General features: G+C 39.9%; 1 protein-coding gene across 1 annotated transcript in view; it reads left to right on the forward strand.

Moving 5' to 3' along the window:
• Nucleotides 1-13,762, forward strand: part of Ube3d (ubiquitin protein ligase E3D) — a 139,308-nt gene that overhangs the window by 28,899 nt on the left and 96,647 nt on the right. The window contains exons 6-8 of the mRNA XM_005347551.3: nt 5,440-5,509; nt 7,956-8,064; nt 10,764-10,927. Of these exons, the coding sequence (XP_005347608.1) occupies nt 5,440-5,509; nt 7,956-8,064; nt 10,764-10,927 (343 nt within the window). The remainder of the gene's footprint in view (nt 1-5,439; nt 5,510-7,955; nt 8,065-10,763; nt 10,928-13,762) is intronic.

Here is a 13,762-nt window from a genome sequence, read left to right on the forward strand (position 1 = left end):
TCTCTCTCTCTCTCCCCCTCCCTCCCTCCCTCCCTCCCTCTCTCTCTCTTAACTTAAAAATATTATTTGTGTGTGCCTATGAATGAAGGAATGTGGAGGTCAGAGTTAAGCATTGTGGAGTTGGTTCTCTCATTTAAGCTTTGCACAGTTTCCAGAGGTCAAAATCAGGTTGCCTAACTTGCATGGAAGTATCCTCACCCACGGAACCATGGCTTTGTGTGTGACTCTTTTTCTCGGTGGTATTACGCTTTCTGCAAACTCTCCATTATACTACTTTAAAATATAATAATGAGAACGTTGGTAATTAAAATGGTGTTTAAAGATACAGTTTAAAATGTCTAGAGAGCAACAGCATGCTGTGTTTTCATGGGTAATGAGTCATCACTTTAATATGATTAATTAGAGATTTAATTTAAGCTGTGCACTTAAGGGGAGGCAGATAGTGGTTTTGTATGTTTGTTTGTTTTACTCATTGAAATCTTATTAGTAGTTTCTTTTTCTGAGGAAGGAGAAAAGGAAGCATGCACAGTAATGATATCAGTGAAGATATTATCCCTCCCCACCTCCTTCCCTGAGCAGGAAAACAACCTCTTTATGTAACGTCTCAAAAAAAACTGAAGTTTTCAAAGAGACGTTTCCTTGATGATGTATGAACACTACATTTATCTGTGGGTACAAGGACAAATGTTTATAATGTATTTAGGGATTGTGCTATTTTAGATTGATAATGCATGGTGGTTGTAAATTTTCCTTCAATAACCATGCCTTCACTAGCCCTGGGTAGTTGGCTAGGTTTCCAGTACTAGGCTAGGTTTCCAGTACTAGGCTTGGTTTCCCTCATGTTTAGTGGGTCCTACGTTTACTTAGAGAGCCGTTGGTTCCCGCCGAGGGAGTGTATCTTTAGGGTTATCATGCCAGGCTGGTTGTGGTTCATAGGTGTCAGAGCTGGGTAGGACTGTTGGGTGTATTCCTCCTTTGGAAACTTGCATGTCACAGAAGACAAATTTTGTACAACATATTACTGGCTTTCAATATTTGAGTAGAACCTTTCCCCAAATGGTTCTGGGGGCTGAGCATAAACAAGGGCCATAGATACTCTTCAAGAAGCTGGAGTGAGCAATGTAAAGCTGAACAAGGGGCTGGAACATGCTCTTCAGTGGGCAACTCAAGCCTGACACCCTGGGTTCAGCCTTCTGAGTAGACAAGGAGGTAGGAGAGAATGAGAACGCATGTATTGTTCTCTGACCTTCACACACATGTGCCCGTGCACATGCATGTACACACAAATACATGTAAAACTTTTTAAACATAAATTTAAAGCTTTTTCTAAAGAACTGAGCTGAATTAATGACTGCATTGTATTCATATAGTGGACGTGTTCCACAGTGTAAATTCAAGCCAGTTAACTGACTGCTATATAGATAAACCAAGATCAAAACAAAGACCCGTAGTTGATGTAGTTAGTATATTACATGCAATGTCTTGCACTGGTCCAAAAATTATTAGATCTTCAACACATAAAAGAGTGATTTGTACTCAAGAAAAATAAGGATTGACAAACAGATCCTGAATAAGTGCATAGATTGGGAAGCTAATCTGTGGAAATAGCTATAATGATACATAAAGAATTAATGTATAATTAATAAAGGGGGAGGGAAATGGGAGGCGGTGGAGGGGAGGAGGCAGAAATCCTTAATAAATAAAAAAATAAAATAAAATAAAAAAGAATTAAATGAAAAAAATCTTTGAATAATTTTAAATATTATATTCCACAGAAGGAACAAATGGGTAAATTTAGAATTGAAAATTGTAATCTCTGCAAAGAAAAAAACACTAGATGATCCAAACTACAGATTTAAGAAGATAGATTTTAAAAAAGTATTGAATTTTTAGATTGATAAAAATAGCCAATCCAAAGAACACAGAGGGGAAATAACTAAAACAAATCAAGAGATGCTCAGACTTATGGGACAGCATCAAGTGTTTCTACACATATGTAAATGGAATCTCAGAATGGAAAAGAAAAAGAAATCATAAAACAAATTTGAAAAGCTAATTGAAATCTGGGAGAAATTTGGTGGATGACAACAATTCTTCTGAGAAGTTAAGTAAGCCCCAGGTTGTGTAGAGCTGCTGGAAAGCGTCAAGGTGGTAGGGATCAAAGAGCAGAAGAAAACCAAACACACACAGGGACTTCATAACACAGCTAAGGAGAGTGTCTCAGAAATGGTGACCTCCAAGTGACATCAAAGTAGCCACACAAAGTGCTGCCGAGATAACCCATCACCCAACAGTACTGCATCCAGCAGAAATCTTGCTTAAAAATTTAAGAGAGAGTACAACTGTTTCTTGTTAACTACATAAAAATAAAGTGTTATAAACAGACCTGCTCTACAGAAAATCCCAATAGGAGTTCTTCAGGCTGAAGTGCAGGATGCCAGGACAGTGTCTGGAGACACACAGACAGGAATAGAGTGTGGGAAGTGAGTGGTATATGGGGGAATTACCACAGGAGCGAAGTCAGGACAGAATTCCAGGCGTCACCCCCTGCAAGGTGTCAGTTCTCATACAGACAGAAATGAAGACTACACGGAGCAGAGAACTGTCTCCCCATAACGCCGAGCTTCTGAAGGCTGCACCCTCCCAGCAAGGTGTCAGTTCTCATACAGACAGAAATGAAGACTACACGGAGCAGAGAATTGTCTCCCCATAACGCCGAGCTTCTGAAGGCTGCACCCTCCCAGCAAGGTGGGCAGGAGGGCTGGAATGACAAGTAGGTGCCAGTCCTTGCCACTGGGGGACCTTCAGCTGTTTAACTGAGCATAGTCTACCTAGGACTAGGCATGCTACTAGATACTGTCGAAGTCAGGTGTCTTTCACCTGTGGAAGGAAACCTTTCATTCTCAAATTCTTACATGTAAAATTTCAAATACAATGCTGTTGCACAAGCAAAGCTAACTAGGCACACGTGTTAACTAGACAACCCCTGCCCCGCTGCCGCCCATCATGGTTTTCCAAATGTGAGCAAAATACCCGCAAAGAACTTAAAGGGACAGAATTTATTTTGCCTCTGGTTTTAGACCACTTGAATCTGGACCTGTAGAGAGATAGCATCATCATAGTGGGTTTGCGTGGTAGAGGCTGCTCAGCCCATAGCCAATAGTGGGGCTTGGGGCTGCGATAGAACACAGACACACAGCTCAGGACCATCCTGTGAACCTACTCCGTCTAGCTAGGGCCTACCTCCTAGGCTCCTCATAATTTCTCAAAATAGCTGGGCCTCTGGCCTTCAACAGTGAGCCTGTGGGGACATTTCTTATTCATCAGAACTTTGCCAGGATCTAACTGTAGAAACAGACTTCTTATTGGAATTGTACCGACATATATAAGCTGTAAAACATGCTTGGTATATCTAACGGTGTAAAAGACAGATCCAAAGATGGCTGCACACAAGAATGAATGAAACGGTATGTGTGTTTGGAAACGCTCCGTGATAGAGTCTCTGTGACCGTACTGCTTCATGATTGAAGCCAGCAGTTTGGAAAGCTGTTGTTAGCAGACCCGATACAAGTTAAATCAAGAATTAAGAAACAGAGGAAAGATGAGAAGGATCTTTAACCCTGCACACTGAAGCAGAAAGTAGTGTGTGGAGTATAGACAGGGATGGAGACTGAGGCAATCTACTGTGTGTTTAATTGTACATCTATGTTGAAAGTGGGAAAAGCTGCAGCATAGGCTGTGTTCGAACAAAGAGTCGCTGAGAATTCTATGCACTGATGCAGAGCTATCTACAGATTCAAGAGGCACAGTGAATTCCCATTTGGTGAGGCCCAAGTAAGATAAATAAAAGAAATCTGTATCTTGGTGCATCAAAGTAATGGCTGCAGAATGAAAAGCAAAGAAAAAAACTCTTAAAAGCAACCAAGGGAAAAAAATGACAGCTCACCTTCAAAGCAGCAGCAGTAATGGAAATTTGAAGAGAGCGGATGGCATTGTCAGTGTGCACAAAGAAATAACTGTTAACCCCAGGACTTTGTAGCAACTGAAGTCTCCTCAACAAAGAAACAAACAGGCCAGGGTAGTACACCGCTAGCTGTTTCCTACGAAGAGAAATTCCACCTGTACTCCGATAGAAGAAAGTGACCCCGGAAAGCTCAGAGAAGATTGATAGAGCGGGTGGTTGGATGTGGACAACAGCCAATGAATCCTCACCGCGTGAAACCAGCACAGGCACTCCGGAGTTAATAATTACCACCAGCTGGGACATAAAGAGTCACTGTGTGACATTAAATGATTTGCTTTTATATGTGATAATAAGACTTCAGAATAGTAAGGTGGAATTGACAGAAATGAAAGGAAACTTATTTTCATGTTTTTAGATACATAATGTATGATATCATTATATGCTTTTTATTGATTTTATTTTTTTACCTTTTTCTGTGTCTTACATCGAGCAATTGAATTTTTTAAAAAAATTGTTTTGATCTTATTATAAATGGACACCATTGTTTTTAAAGAAAATACTATCTTAAATTACATCTGGTTTTTATTTTTAAAATTTAAAATACGCAAGAAATTCTCTTGCCTAAACAACAATTTTCTTCAGCTTTTACATATTTTAATTTGTTTTCAATATTTTTATATTAGTATCATCGTCTTTGTAGTCTGGTGCATATTTTGCAAGTTTTCTTTGTGATGTTCAACTATACATACAGTTTTGAGGCTTTTGCCAGAAAACCGCTCAGCAGTCTCCATTTTCAGTTCTGGTAGCAATGTGAGCAAACCTGCCCACTTCTTGTGAGGATGCACCATGCTGCACCTGCCCTTGAAAAGTATTTTGTTTGATGGTAAAAAAGAACATTTCATTTTGTTCTGCGTTTCCCTTGTTACTAATGAGATGAAACTTTTACCTGGATTTTTAAGCCATCCTAGATGGTTATATTTATTTTTTTAATCAGATGTCTAGTCTGCTGTTTAATTGTTTTCATAGTTAACAAGATAAGCAGAAAATCAGATTTCATGAGGCCTATGCGTGAATACAGTCAGTGAGATTCCAGGTAAATAATGGTATCATGGTTACGGCTCTGCGCTTTGGGGTACCTGACTAACGAGCCTTCCTCAGCAACTCTGATTTGTAGCTACTCCATAGAACTGGGGAAGCAAAGGTCTTCAATTGGGGGTAGGACTGTGAGATCCCAACTTCCATGTGTAAGGTCTTCTTATTGGTGTGATCCCACATGACCTGAAACCTTGGTGTTATCTTTTTACCAAAGAGGGAGTGCCTTTTCCTTGAAACTGAGTATTTTTGGAAATTGTTACTGAGATCCAATTTTATGAGTAGTCAAACAAAATAGTTTGAAAGGTCATAATTCAGGGCCAGCATGTCTGTGATATCAGTGTATTGGGAAGATTTTTAATTTTCTTCTTCTTTGTTTCCAGAAACAACTAAATTTTACATGACAGAGATAATTATCCAGCCATCTGAGGGAAGTTTTCCTAACATACCAAGGTACAAATAACGAATCAAGTTATTGTATAATTTGAAATATGGAAAAAGACAGGTACAATGATTGAGAATGCATCTCTTCATAGCTCTATATGAAAAGGGATTTTTCTGTTTAAAGTCCCTGTGAGTGGCTCACTATTAGATGAAGCAAATCACACATATACACAATTTGAAGACCTATTTCTTGCTTAGGTGGTGCTATAGACAAATATGTTTCTGTTAATCTAATTGGGGCAGGTTTGTTTTCTGATCTTATATTTCATCATAGGCTTTTGAATATTAGTCTCAGCTTTAATACTGATTTGTTTAAAACAGAGAGCAGTTTTATGGGCACCTACTTTTTTAAGACGGTTACTTAGCCTTTAAAGTATCAGTATTTTCTTTTACTCCTTTTGTTCACAAGCGCAGGTGACCTGTAGTATATTGTGCTGGTTAGTTTTGGCACACCCTAGAGACACATGGGAAAAGGGGACATCAATTAAGGAACTGCCTCCATCAGATTAACCTGCGGGCATGTCTGTGAACATTTTCCTGACTGATGATTGCTGTGGCACTGCCCAGTGCCACCTGTGGGCAGGAGGTCATAGATTATAGAGGGAGGCAGACTGAGCAGGCCATGGGAAACAAGCCAGTAAGCAGCGTTTCTCCATGGCCTCTGCTTCAGTTCCTGACTCGAGTTCCTGTCATGCTTTCCTTTGATGGTGATAATGGTTAGATTTATGTCAACTTAATACAGCTATAATCATCAGAGAGGAGGGTGCTTTGATTGAGAAAATGCCTCTATAATACTGGACTGTAGGCAATCATGTAGGGCATTTTGTTAATTAGTGATTGACGGAGGAGGACCTCCCCTATTGTGTGTGTGTGGTACCACCCCTGAACTGGTGATCCTGGATTCTATAAGAAATCAGGCTGACTTAGGCCATATGTTACAGTTGTGTAGCCTGGTCTTCTTGTGGAACTCCTAACAGTAGAAGTGGGACTGTCTTTGACTCTGTTACCTGCTTTTGGAACCCTTTCTTCTTACTGGGTTGCCTCAGTCCAGCCTTAAGAGGAGAGGAGGTGCCTAGTCTTTTTGCAACTTGATAAACCATGGCTGGGGAATATACATGGGAGACCAGCCCTTTTCTGAAGAGAAAGGGAGACGAGTTGGTAGAGGGGGGGGGGTTATAAGGGTGAGCTTGGGAGGAAGGAGTGGAGGGAGGGGAAAATGTGATTGACTGGGAGAATAATTAATTAACTAATTTTTAAAAAAGAAAAAGAAATCAGGCTGAGCAAGCCACAGAAAGCAAGCCAGTAAGTAGGCAGCACCCCTCCATGGCCTTTGCATCAGCTCCTGCCTCTAGGTTCCTACCCTGTTTGAGTTCTTGTCTTGACTTCTTTGATGATGAACAGTGATGTGGAAGTGTTCACCAAGTAAACCTTTTTCTCCACGTTGCTTTGGTTACAGTGTTTTATCAGAACAATAGGAACTCTAAGTAGGACCATGACAGACTGTAAAGTGGACGCTAAAGAAACCCTTTTTCTCACTCAAGTTGGTTTTTGGCCATGGTGTTTATCACAGCAACAGAAAACAAATTAACATGTGTTAATTATTGATACTTCAAAGTTATGACATCCTGACTGTGAACTTGAGTTTTATCCTCATATGCATACTTTGATTCTGTACCTTGGAACTGTCTCTTAAGGCAGTGTAAATGGAAAAGACTGTCACTGATACTGCCTTTGGGAGGAAATTCTGTTGGGAGGAAATTCCTTGCCTTCTTGGCTATTTCCTGTCTAATGTGCTCTAGCCTGTGAAGCTGAGTTGTTGCTGCTTTTCAATGCAGCACATAGGTGCGTATGAGTGACTTGTCTCATTGCTCTGACAAAATATCCAACAAAAGTGCCTTAGGAAGAGGTTCCTTTGGCCCACAGTTCAAGAGCACAATGATTAATGGTCGAAAGGTAATGGTGGCAGGACCTTGAGGCAGTTGGTGACACTGTTCGGGAAGCAGAGAATGACAAATCTGGTGCTCAGCTTTCTTTCGCCTTCTTATTCAGTCCTTGGAGCATGGAACAGTGCCATCCAAAGTAAAGATTGGTCTTTCCGTTTTAATTATTCTAATAATTATTCTATAATTCGTTGTAGACATGGCCAGAAGTTTGTCTCCTAGGTGATGTTGCATCTTGTCAAGTTGTTGGTCAATATGAATTTGTCACAGGGAAATAATTATCTTTTGGATGGAAAATATATTAATGATAATGATAGCAAGATCAATTTTAAGAAGAATGGAACAAATACAAATGCATTCTAATTTTCCAAACCGCACGTTAGTAAAGTTTCTAAAGAAATGGATGGTGCTCAGGAAAGCCTGGCACAAGCTTCTAGGTGCCCATGAATCTTGACTTCCCTTGTTACTAAGAATTATGAGAAGTACACGGTGACAATTGCTTTCTGTTCCAACAGGTCTCAGTTTGTTCAGAGTGTTCTTGCCCAGTGCCTGGTGGAACTCTCCTCTGCTAGAAGCACTTTTAGATTCACGATTCAAGGTCAAGATGGCAAAGTATACATCTTGGTAAGGAAATTTTTCATCCACTTTTTTATGGCCTTGTAATCCAGGGCCTCAGAAATGTTTTAGTTTTCATCATTCTGTTTTCTTGCCTCTCAAGTCTAGATACTAGAATTTGACCATAAATTGAACCTTTAATATCAGTTAGTCCATAAGTCAAGCTTATTTCATTTAATAACACATGACTGGATACCTCTGTATCCTGGGTTCTGAGGATGTAGATAGAAGGAAAATTCAATTTTTGTTCTTTAAAACCTCATACCTAAAATGATGCTTTTTGCTCTTGGTAATCGCCCTTCTGGACAGTGTCACATGGCTCTGCATCATTCTCCTCTTTTTGTATTTGTTACTTTTAGCATTCAAATATGACACTCCTGTTTCTGACTGCCTCTGATGGCTTGGTATTTGAGAAATAGCAAGTTTGGAGAAGAAGCTGGCATTGATGGATCTATAACCTCTGTGTGCTGCAGAGGCCAGTATCATCCCACCTTGGTTTAGAATGATGCTCTGCACAAATAAATTTTGTTCATTTGTTTGGAAGCTTGAACAGCCTGGACCATACTCTTCTCTGTGTCTGGTTTCTTCAACTAGTTAACCCATACAGAGCGCTTCTTATTTGAAAAGCACTTCTCTGGGTGTTCAAGGTCTTTAGGAAACTCACAGAGTAATATGTGATAGCACTGTCATTGTTTGAAATCAGTATTAGTTTTCTTGGTGTGTGCATGCAAGTGTGAGTACACACATGTTTTGAGGTCAGGGGTCCATGTATAGTGTCTTTTTTTTTTTTTTTTGGTCTCTCACCAAACCTGAAGCTCATCCAGTGAGCCTCAGGGATCCCCCTGTCTCTGCCCACTAGTACAGAGATTACAGCCACACGCTGCCAGTCCCAGGTTTTCACGTGGTCTCTAGAGACTGAACTTGGGTCCTCCTTCTTACATGTCAAGTACTTACTTTATTACTTGAACCGTGGTCCTAGCCCTAGTTTTTGTGTAGTGAAAGAATTTCTTGTAACATGAGGGCCTGCTTGTTGGGGTTGCTGTCCTGCCTAGTTCCCACAGCTGGTAAATCCCAGAGAAAATCACACAGAGGTCTACATAAGTTATAAACTGATTGACCCATTAGCTCAAGCTTCTTATTAACTCTTATAACTTATATTAACCCATTATTCTTATCTGTGTTAACCACATGGCTCAGTACCTTTTTCGGCGGGACAGGTCACCTTTTCCTTCTTCAGTGTCTGGACAGGACTGGGGGGGAATGGGCTTCCTGCTTCCCAGAATTCTCCTGTTCTCATTGACCCACCTCTACTTCCTATCTGGTTGTTCCACTTATACTTCCTGCCTAGCTACTGGCCAATCAGCGTTTATTTAAAATATAATTGGCAGAATACAGAATTGTTCTACACTGGTTTCTAGTTGAAAAATCATCTATTAATTTTCTTAACATTGAAATTTTGCTTTTCTGACTTTCTATGATACGCTTTCAAAATATATTCAGACACTAGGAAGAACCTAAAGTGCTGCTTCCCCTGTCCTATCTGCTTTCCAAGCCTAGTTATGTCATGCTTTCCAGAGGCAATCATAACGGTTTGATATGTATAATATCAAATATGTATAATAATATGTGTAATAACATGTATTTTCTATCCATATACAACTATTCCCAAGAATTCTTATGGGTACTTGAGTTTTTAATGAAAAACAAAGCAGGGTTACATTATTAGCTTTTCAGTTTCATATAACAGAGAGGATTGTTTCTTATAATTGTAGGTTGAATTCTATTCTTTAATGACTAGAATTCTACTATATGGCTACTAAAGAAAATAATCATTGCACATGTGTCTGATACTTCTTTAGGAATGGACTTTATAACTTGATTTAGCATTAGAAAATGTGTATTTTAAGATCAGATAACTATCACCGTACATAAAAGTTGTATTAATTTATCTCTTCTAGTGGGCATTCTTGTACCCCACACATCCTATTGACCAGGCTGGTGTACCCATTCATAGCTGCCGACTGTGGAATGCCTATGGCTCACAGTTGCCCCTTCGGTAGAGATTGCCCTTGACATGCTTTGCCTTGCCCAGGGAGTTCTACTGCTCTTAGTGCTTTGCTCTGTTTCTTAAGTGTGGTGCAAGCACATAAATTTACCTACTGTCCTGCTAGTTACCTAGACGTTTTTATCGTTCTTCTCATGCCTGCATTCTCTTGCTATTCTTTGCCTGTCTCATATTGTTGGACCCCTCACTGATGTCTGGGATTAATTATAGCATTGTCATTTATATAGTTAATGGTTTTTCCTAATCAAGTTTTTTTGTTGTTGTTTTGTTTTGTTTTTTTTGGACAGGGTTTTTCTGCATAGCCCTGGATGTTGTGGAACTCACTCTATAGACCAGGCTGGCCATGAACTCACAGAGATCCACCTGCCTCTGCCTCCTGAGTGCTGGGATTAAAGGTGTGCGCCACCACTGCCTGGCTCCTAATCAGTTTTTTTAAAAGCTTATATGGCTGCTCTCCCAAATGCTCTACTGTTTATATAAAAACAAACAAACAACAAAATGTAGCAACAATAAAATAACGTCTAGCCTACTGTATATGTAATTATGTTTTTCTGTTACTTTTTGTGGGTTTCTGTAATGGCGATATACAATATAGATAAAGTAGCAATATTTTCCTCTGTGGACTTCTCTTCCCATACTTTAGCTCTGGATTTTAAACTCAGACAGTTTGGTGATTGAACCTCTGAGAAGTTCCAGCTGTGTCAGGAAGTTCCCACTGTTGGAAAATACATTGGAAGCTGACTCCCGCTCTGCCTGGAACGCCATCAAAGTCCTCTATCAGCCCTGCATCCGAAGCAGGAATGAAGAGTAAGTTGTGCTTTTGTTTTTTTTCCTGTTCCACGTTGCATTTTAGCTGTGATCGCCATGTTGGCACTAAGAAACCAATAAGTTAAATGCTCCTTGCTGCTGCTGGGAGTCTCACTGCTAAATATAATGCTTTGCAAGTAGACAGAGTTATTACAGATAATTCCTACCAATATGCAGAGACCTTTCTTTTCCTGAACGTAGTTAGCCCTTTTATTATAATCTCAGCTGTCTGTACAGATGGCTACTATGCTAAGGCAGGCTTCCTTAGCTGAGCACTGCCTAAAGCTGTTTGTGGGCTTTCAGGGTAGAGCGGTGAGTGAGCAATCCCCACCTCTAGGTTTGCTTTGTAGCATGTGGAAGCAGACAAGAAATAAAACAACAAAAACATTAAAGGATTTCTATGACTGCTGTGTGCCCCGTGCACTTCTGAGCCCACCTGAGCATCCAGCTCATTTAAGGCGAAAATGGCTTTGTGAAGTAGGTGCTACCTTGACCCCAGTTTTAAAGATCAGAATTCTAGGATGTAGTGGATGAAGGTACAGAGAAGTGAAGCGGATGAGGTAAGTGGTACTTAGGAGGTTGCAGCTCTGTACTGAGAAGCAGGAGGTTCTTCTTAATGTGGTGGCAAATGGAAACTCAGAGGGAGTGAGGAAGCAACACGGTAGGACCTGTCTAGTGAACAACAGTCCGCAAAGAGGAGACATCAAGTATTTTAGTTGGGCAGTTGGCAGTTTATACTTGTTCTCTGCTCTCAGATGAGGCTGATGAAATGTGTGATGAGAACAGAAAGATCCCAGTGTTTTTTTCTGAATAGTAAATAAGACTTTTTTTTTTTTTTTTTTGCTTTTTCGAGACAGGGTTTCTCTGTGGCTTTGGAGCCTGTCCTGGAACTAGCTCTATAGACCAGGCTGGCCTCGAACTCACAGAGATCCACCTGCCTCTGCCTCCCGAGTGCTGGGATTAAAGGCGTGCGCCACCATCGCCCGGCGTAAATAAGACTTTTTAAAATTAGTTCTAGAAACAGGTCCTAGTACCATTATCGATGGCTTTTTCAGTCTGCCCCCATTGGCAGCCACATTCAGAGAGCCCGGTTTGATCACATACTCATTCAGTTCTGGTCCAGCTGGATTTGGTGAGCTCCCATTAGCTTAGACACACTATCTCAGTGGGTGGACACTGACTTCCTTGCTCATCTTCTCCCTCCTTCTGCTCTTCATCTGGACCTTGGGAGCTCAGTTTATTGCTCTGATGAGGGTCTCTGTCTCTATCTCCATCTGTTGCCGGACAAAGATTCTATGGTGATATTTGAGAAAATCATCAGTGTGATAGTGGGGCAAGACCACTGGGACCTGTTTCTACTGCATGTACTGGCTTTTTGGGATCCTAGTCTATTTGGATGCACACCTTCCTAAGTCTGGATGGAGGGCTGAGGGCCTTGGACTTCCCACAGGGCAGGGTACCCTGCCCTCTCTTAAGGAGGGAGGGGGAGAGAGGAGTGAGAAGGGAATGGGAGGAGAGGAGGAAGGGTAAATTTTTGAATGGAAAAATAAAAAAAATTTTCTATAAAAAACCAAAAAAATAAAATTAGTTCTATTTTTTAAAAAAGGTAGAAATAAACTGAAAATTGAGTGTGTGTAAACCATGAAAGTTATGTTCCTCTCCGTGAGTAAAGTGGGTTGTGTAATCAGTTCTCATCTGTATTCATTTTGCGTGGACATGATTTGAGTGATATGCATATGTCTTTCACACTTAGCAGAACTAAAACCTTTCATTGGAGGCTCTTCAATGTTACTGTATGGTATTGTATAAAACAGATAAATGGTAAATAATTTAATCATTTTTTTCATGCATGGATGTTTGTGTTGCTTTTTGCTGTTGTAATTAATGTAGAATTAAATACTGTCACATAGTCTTTTGCTGGTTATGTGTACTTTGTTTTAATAAGATGGGTCTGAAGAGGTGTAGCTGTTGACTTGAGAAGTATGTACATTAAGAACTTTTGATGGGTAATCTCAAATCATTTTTGACACGGTAAACTTGTACTCTGACCTGGAGTTTCCTTTTTTGCCCATTTCCCTAGTTTTATCAGGACTGACATTTCGATTTTGCCCACATGATGCTAGATAAACAGTAAAGATTCAGTTGTTTGTCCTTATATATTATTCAGACATGTTTAAGAACAAGAATGTGCTTCTGTGTTTTATGCATTGAGGCTCTGGGGTGGCTAATATATGGTCAGCTTTTAGGCTGCTCCTTGTCTTTGTTCTCTGTTGACGTGTGTATGTACCAGTATATATTTAGATTTATGTAGTCACTTATTAAAAATCTTTTTTATTTGTGGTTTTTGAAAGATAATCTTGAGAAAGATGTTTTAAATATCAATCAGTATAATTCTAGAAATCATTTTTTTGTGGTTCTAATGTCAAGTTTTGCATTTTATGATTGAAATGTTTGTAACTAAATGCATGTTTATGGTGTGGCCAGTTTACCTGGTCTCATATTTCAATAGGAGGGTTTTTCTTTTCCTTTGATGCTAATTTTGTTCCTAGTTGGTCTCGTGTTGATACTGCTATATTCTATTGCATTTCTTTATTGTCACCTGTCCTGTATCATTTTATCTTAAATGTATGCTTCATTAATTTATACTTTGGAAACGACTTGTAGCTGTATGCTTCAAAGTTTCAATGAGAGTGAATGCAGCTTCGTTTTATTTTGTTTGTTTGCCTTGAATGAGTGTGAGTGTGTGGTGCCATGGCAGGGCAGCATGTGGGGAGCTGGTGTTTCCCTCCTTGTTTTGAGGCAAACTCTCTCTAGTTTCTTTTTTTTTTTTTTTTT

This window comes from Microtus ochrogaster, chromosome 5 (assembly GCF_000317375.1).
Source record: "Microtus ochrogaster isolate Prairie Vole_2 chromosome 5, MicOch1.0, whole genome shotgun sequence".
NCBI lineage: Eukaryota > Metazoa > Chordata > Mammalia > Rodentia > Cricetidae > Microtus > Microtus ochrogaster.